Source organism: Phyllostomus hastatus, unplaced genomic scaffold, assembly GCF_019186645.2.
Source record: "Phyllostomus hastatus isolate PE091 unplaced genomic scaffold, TTU_PhHast_1.1 phas_scaffold_12, whole genome shotgun sequence".
NCBI lineage: Eukaryota > Metazoa > Chordata > Mammalia > Chiroptera > Phyllostomidae > Phyllostomus > Phyllostomus hastatus.
The window spans coordinates 6923266-6930224 of NW_025334007.1; the positions used below are offsets into that span (position 1 = coordinate 6923266).

The 6959-nt window shown below is 40.7% G+C and overlaps 1 protein-coding gene across 1 annotated transcript; it reads right to left on the bottom strand.

Annotated features, from left to right (window-relative positions):
* Nucleotides 1–5631: 5631 nt before the first annotated feature.
* Nucleotides 5632–6678, bottom strand: LOC123829939 (melanoma-associated antigen B18-like). Its single transcript, XM_045855855.1, has one exon. It carries the CDS (start codon nucleotides 6676–6678, stop codon nucleotides 5632–5634), a length of 1047 nt encoding a protein of 348 aa, XP_045711811.1.
* Between the last annotated feature and the right edge of the window lie 281 nt (nucleotides 6679–6959).

The window sequence follows — 6959 nt, forward strand, 5'->3', positions numbered from 1 at the left end:
AATAAGCTTCTTAACTAATTTTACAAACTGGGAATATTTTCCATTGGATAAAGCCTAACTCAGCTACCCTAATTACCAGATGCACTGAGGTAGAAGTATGTGTGACAAATGGTGACATCCATTCCCATTACTTGAGGACTAGTTTTCTTTTATCTTGAGAACCTGTATGTAATGGTTGCATCTGCTTGACTTACAAAAGCATGAGATTTCTTCTTGACTTTGTTATCTCTTTAGTTGTTTTCCTGTGATGTACATCATATTCCAGTTCAATGTTTATTCAGTAATAAAACTTTTATTCTTTCCTATATGATAATGTTGAATTTTACCTGAACCTTGTGATCTTGGAATACAGTAAACATTAAAAAACCACCCAGTTTTGTGTTCCAGAAAAAGGCTTACTATAGGATCACTCTTCATCATATGACTTAGGCTAGATTCATAGATGTTCCTTTGTTTACCTATGACAAGGCCAGACACAGATCCTCAAAATTCCCATTCTTTGCCTCATAAATAATGAATTGAACTACATGTCCCCAGTGACCATTTGGAACAAAATGCTTATTAACCAAACTTTGGTTAACCTTCTGTTCTTTTTCCAGGCCCTTGAACTTTGGACTACTCTTGATGTGAGCCAGCATACAACCCCTCTTCAGAATAAGTTGGTTTTAAGGTAAAACATTCTCTGACTTAGTGTCCAATCATGCCATCCTTTCATCCCACTTCCTTACACCTGGTTCTTTCTTGCCCTGTTGACTCTTCTCTACAAAACAACAACAACAACAACAACAACAAAACCTCTTTTTGCATATTTCTTGAAATCCTTACAGATCTTATGGTCACAGTTGCAATAATATGCCTCCCCCTATTTTAGAAGTCCCTTTCCATCTTTGCAATAATTCTTTTTGAAGAAAGGTCTCTCCTTATTGTGGATGGAAAAAAGGATCCTGTGTTAAGAGTGGGGAGTTGTAACCCACCCGACCATTCTTTTGACATTGTTTCTGTACTGACTCTGACTAATACAGAGCATAGAGATAAACAGCATATTTGTATAAGAATTCTAGGAACTAACTTCAAAACATAAAGACTCTGGCCTTCAGTCATTCCAGTTCCAGGAGATTTGCTGACCTCCAGATGTAAAACCCACTAGACCATCGCTTGACCAATTTTGAGGTCCTTATCAGAATGGACTCTGCTGATCTGTATGTAGAGAACTTTTCAACCCCCTCCGCTTGATCTTTTTTTCTGCTTTCTGTCTCCCTCCTTATGAAAACTTATGTCTGCATGGAGATGTGAAGATGGTTTTTGAAGCATGAGCCTGCAGTTTTCTCAGGTTGCCTGCACATGAAATAAAGCCATTGTCTTTTTCACCAGCACCTGTCTCGTGAGTTTGGCTTTCATTGGTGGTAGACAGCCAGACCTGCATTCAGTTACATATAGACAGTAACCTCACAAGGGTCATCTGATCATAAATTCCTAACTGGGCAGGTCATGGTGAGTAGTCAAAACCCAGGCACATAACCTCTGTACTAAAAGGCTTATCTTTGCCTTAAGCAAGCTATGTCCATTCTTTCTGGGCATCTAGATTAATACACCTTTGAAATATCCCATTTGAGACCTTCCTTTCTAAACCCTGAGCTTAACTATATTGTAATCCAATTCCTGCTTTGCTTTCTCCCACCTTCATATAATCTTCTGTAGTTTCCTTCCTTCATCTCAAATGCATAAAAGAAACTTCAAAACTGTTCTCTGAAGCATTTGAGATCATGGTCTCCAGCAACTATCCTCAGTTTGGTTCAAATAAACTCTTAAAAAGTATTCTCTACAGATTTGTACATTTCTTATGTCGACATTCCTAAATCTGGATTTATTTTTTATTTTACTGTTTTGTGGAGGTGAATTTTTGAGTCAACAGGATAGTTTGTTTATAATTAGTTCTCCAACACATATATATGTTCAAAAGAAAACCACAAGCCTGTGCTAAAAGCTATCATACCAAACCAATATTTAATACTTGACCTAACGAAGTTATAACATTTCCACAAATATAATCTTAATCCACCAGTCTGGAATTTTCTGGTCAAGCACCAGTAAGATAATCTGTCCTGTGAGCCCTTTCCATTCCCCAAAGGAAGAAGGGGAAATGTGCATGATAAAATCCTTGCATTTCTCTTACCAGAAAAAGATGATTTCCTGGTCTAAAATTAATGTGTTCTTTTCTATTGTCTATAGCCCCCTTGCCTCACCCTTATTCTTATAAAAACCTTCCATTTTGTACAACCCCTGGGAGCACTCTTCTACTTGATAGATGGGATGCTGCATAATTCATGAATATCTTAATAAAAACAATTAGATTTTCATGTTTACTCAGTTGAATTTTTTGATGCATATACTGTAAGGTAACCATTGGGTTGACAGTGCCTCACCTTTGTCACAATATATTGGTTAGAGGTAAGTCATAGGTCTTACCTACCCTCAAGGATGTGAGTACACAAACGCATGATCACCATGGGCTGGGGATTCCATGAGATTCTGTCTGCCACAATTCACCCTCCAAGCCCTGATGTTTTATGCCCCTACCTTAGGCAAAATTTATTCAGTCTCCCAAGACCCCCAAAAGTCTTGTTCCATTGCAACATTAGCTCAAAATCTAAGTCTCATGATCTAAATCAGGTCCAACTGCAGATGACAAGGCTCTTGAGATGGGGGAGATCATTAAGCATACCAGATGGGCACAATTGATGCAGGCATTCTGGCAGTCTGGGGACCCCAAGGTCCATACATGACTGTGGGTTCTTGGCTTCCTACAGGAAAAATTTCAAATGCAAATCAGCTTATTGTTCAAAGCGAAAGGGTTTAATAGTGAGGCAGTGAGACTGGGAGTGGCTACTCCATAGACAGAGCAGTACCTCTTCAGTGGGAGTAACTTCTTTTATGGAGGCTCCTTTAATCAAAGGGTAGGGCATTCAATAAAGGGGAGGATATTCAGGATTTCTCTGGGAAAGGGGTGGAGACTGCTGGGAAGAGCCCCCATCAACAAACATAAGTTGGGATGCTGTAATAAAGGGGAGGACAAGTGATTCCAGACTGCCTATATCACAGGAAACAGAGTGCAGCCTCCATAGGACAAAGTGAAGAGCTGATAAGCATATGAGGTTGCAATTTGTACATAAGGGCACACTGGGAATCTCTAGGGGAAAAGCGCTCTAATGCAGGACTTGTGCTGGCACCTGGGCAAAGTCAGCTCCCAAGGAACTGTGCGGTGAAGGATAGGAGGATACTCAGCAAATGAAGCCCATGGACAATCCTGTAATTGTGCTTTATTGTCATAGTCACCTTCTTTTATCAGGACTGTTTTTAGTACTTTCATAGGAGAGTTTCGTTTTTTAATTGTCTGTGGTATATCTTGGAGTAGTGAAAAGAATAGTAAATGAAGAGACAGAAAGTCAGTCTCAGGCTAGAGAAGCAGAAAGGTGTGAGCTCTAGAAAAATTTGGACCAGGGTTCTAGTATCAGCTCTTTTACTTAACAGTCATGTGAATTTAAAACTGCAAGTTATTCACCTGCAAAATATGTCTGATAAGCTTTATTTTGTAGGACTGTTGGGACGTGCACAATCAATATAAAGCACTTGGCAGAGTAATTGGAAAATATTAGCTATTAAATGAGTGGCAATTATATATGTATATATAATATATTAAAAATATATGTGTATGTGTATATTTTTACCACAAGTGATACCACCCCACTCTGTGGGGAGATTTATTTTTCACTAATACAGGAGATGTCAAAGAATATGCAGCTTTCTAAAACAATACCAAATTCACCTATAATGCTGCTTAGCAAGGAAAACTAAACCAAATGTCCCCATTTGAGGAGAAGTTTGTTAATTTGTACAGGGGGGAGTCTTCTCAGCTGGATGCAACTCCAAGGTCCTAGAATTTGTGTCAAGGGCCAACTGCCTCCCTCCCAGGTGTCTTTCCATTATCCAAACCATCCTATTTTTCAATCTTTTCATCATCACCAGACATAAAGCCCTCCCTTAGGGTTCACAAAAGTACATTCAAGTTAACCTTATTAAAATACCCTTTTAATGCACTGAGAGCTGGCTCTCCCTCCCAGTTTAGGGAAAAGAGAGCCAACATCTTAACTTCTAGGCATCCCACCTCTAGGGAGCATCACCCTTACTTTTCAGAAATCCCTTGAAGACTCTGTACATAAAACACCTTGATTGTACTCTGCGTACAACTGCACCTGAACATGACCACAGGCACTTTCCTTTTCTGCCCCAGCAGGAGGTTTTCCTCGGATATATTGATGACAGTAAAGGTAACTCTTGAGAGCAGGTTTCTATTTCAGGGTTTTGTTCTTCCACACTGAAAAACACCTGTCTGGCCTCTGCTCACCAGTCCCACAGCCTCATATAGCCGACCACCCTGCTTAAATTAACAGTATGTCCCACTAAAGAACGTGTAGTTTCCCGAAGCCCAAACTGCCTTTCCTCAGATATTTTATACCTTATTGTTTTCATCCAGACACCCTCTCCCTCCCACTTCTCCCAACCCCTTCCCTGCCTCTTTATCTCCTTACGCCTTCTCACTTGTCCTTTACTTCTTAGAGGGTATTTCACCATCCTCCCTATATTGTGACTGCTCCCTGAGTGTGGAATTCTAAGGGCAGGAGTGTTTTATATCCTAGTTTCCCCATTTTAAAATTTTCTCAGGGTAATGATTTTTTTTAGATTCTTTATTGTATTTTTCCCACTTCCATTTAGTCACCTTATCACTCCTCCCCTACCCCAACCTCAATCACCACACTGTTGTCCATGTCCATGAGTCCTTTTTCCCCATTTCTAACATAGGACTTTCAAAAAGCAGTTGCTTAATATTTGGGGAATAATGAGACAGTAGGCATGAGTTCTAGTTTATAAACATTTTATTCCTCCTACATTCTTTAGCAAGCTAAGGAAATCCAGGTATGTAGCCTTTATGTTTATAGAACAACATACTAAAATGAATAAGGGAAACCAAGAACTGAACACCTTTCACATTTCACCCTCTATTTTTGATCCCAATAATTTTACTGCTATATTTTTTTCAACTTCCAAGGAAATGCCTATGGAAATGCCATGTTTGGTTTTTCTAGTTCACTAAATATGCAAGGTTTCCCAATTTGTTTTACAAAATAATAAAACTCTTAATCTTAAATCTATTGAACAAAAGTAAACATGTAACTGAAAATCATTAATAAATTTAGATTCTGAAACTAAACCTTCTTCTATTAAAGAATCAACATTTGAAATGTAACAGAAGGAAAGAAAGAAGAAAAGAAAAAAAGATAAAAGTCTAAAGTTTACCACACTGAATAAGAATACTGTGCTCCTGCCAAACCCACCCTGGCCATCCACTACTTAGAATGTTGACTGCTCTTTCCTTCCACAAAGAAAGCAATCTTCCTCGGATGTCAACATTTGAAATATAACCTAAAACAGAAAAAGAAAAAGGTCAAATTCCAAGTTGCCAATATACAATAAGAACATAGAGATGACAGAAACTCTCCAGCCCTATCCTGGCTCTTCACTATTACAATGCTGACACACCTCTCCAAGCAAAAACTGAATAACTTGCCTCAGACTTCACTTAGTGTGGAAGAAGCAGCTGGCCAAGGTCCTAGAGGGTACAATGGCAGCGACACGAGCCCTGGCTGCAGCTCTGGCTAGGACTCTCTCTTCCTGATCCCGCAAAGCTTCTTCATACCAGAGTGGGAAGGCAGTGGGGACGGTATCATAGATCTTGGCTAAGAACTCCAAGACTCTCATCTTGGTGGTCTCAGCATGGGCTCTTGGGCCCCACAGGAACTCATAGCGTGGAGGATCACTGTTGGGTATCTGGCGGTACTCCAGGTAATTTAGCTGCACCAAATCTTTAGTGATGACCTTCTTGGGCTCCCCATAGAGTAAGTGAATCTTATCAGCATGGACACCCATCAAATTCAGCACTTCCCAGACAGCTTCCTCAGAGGCACGATTGCCATTCATGAAGATCACACCCAGAACAATCATCAGGAGGCCAGTCTTGGGCATGTTCTCTTCACTAATTGTTTCATTGCAGGTGAACTGTAGCTTGCTGACAAGGGCATAGTGGTGCCTGATGGGATCCACTTCCTTCAAATCAATACCAAAGGCCAGCTCCAAGTGCTCAGAGGCTCTCCTGATGATCTCATTGAAATGAAGCTTGTATTTTTTTATAACAAACTTCAGCATATCTTCCTTTGTAATTGGCTCTTTAGTTTGATACTTCTTTAGCAGGAACTGTACCAACAAAACCGCCTTCTTGTTTAACGGATCTCTGCGAAAGCCCTCAAAAGCTTTGGAGGATTCTGGGCTTTCTTCATCTTGTTTGCTGGCACCTTCACATGAATTGGTGCATGAAACAGCTGCAGTAGTATCATCGGTGCTCGATGGGGTTTCCTGCAGCTCCTTAGGAGTGCTAGGTGTCTCAACAGCAGGCACATTCTGAGGACTGCCTTCAAGGACAGCCTGGAAAGAGGAGTAGTAATCTTCTTCCTCTGCTGCAATAGCCTGAGCACCCTCCAGATCCTGGGTCTGGGTCTCATCATGGGCCTGACGGGCCTGGCGGCGTTTCTCACGAGCACGGAGCTTACTCTTCTGACCTCGGGGCATGATGACTCTGGTCACAGACAGCAGATAGGAGTTCAAACAATTAGGTTGATGAACAGGTCACCCTACAAGACAAAAGAAGAGATGGTATGTACAGTCCCAGTAGGGAGAGTTTAACTTGGGTCCAAAAAAACTGCCACTGCTGGTTCCCTTAAGGGTACTGTTTTACAAAGCCACAGACAGGAGCAGGAAAGATTCTGGGGACCTCCTCGGTTCTGTGGGGCTTGTTGCCTCAAATCTAACTCAAGATACTAAACTTGAGTCTTGACCAATCCTTTGACTCT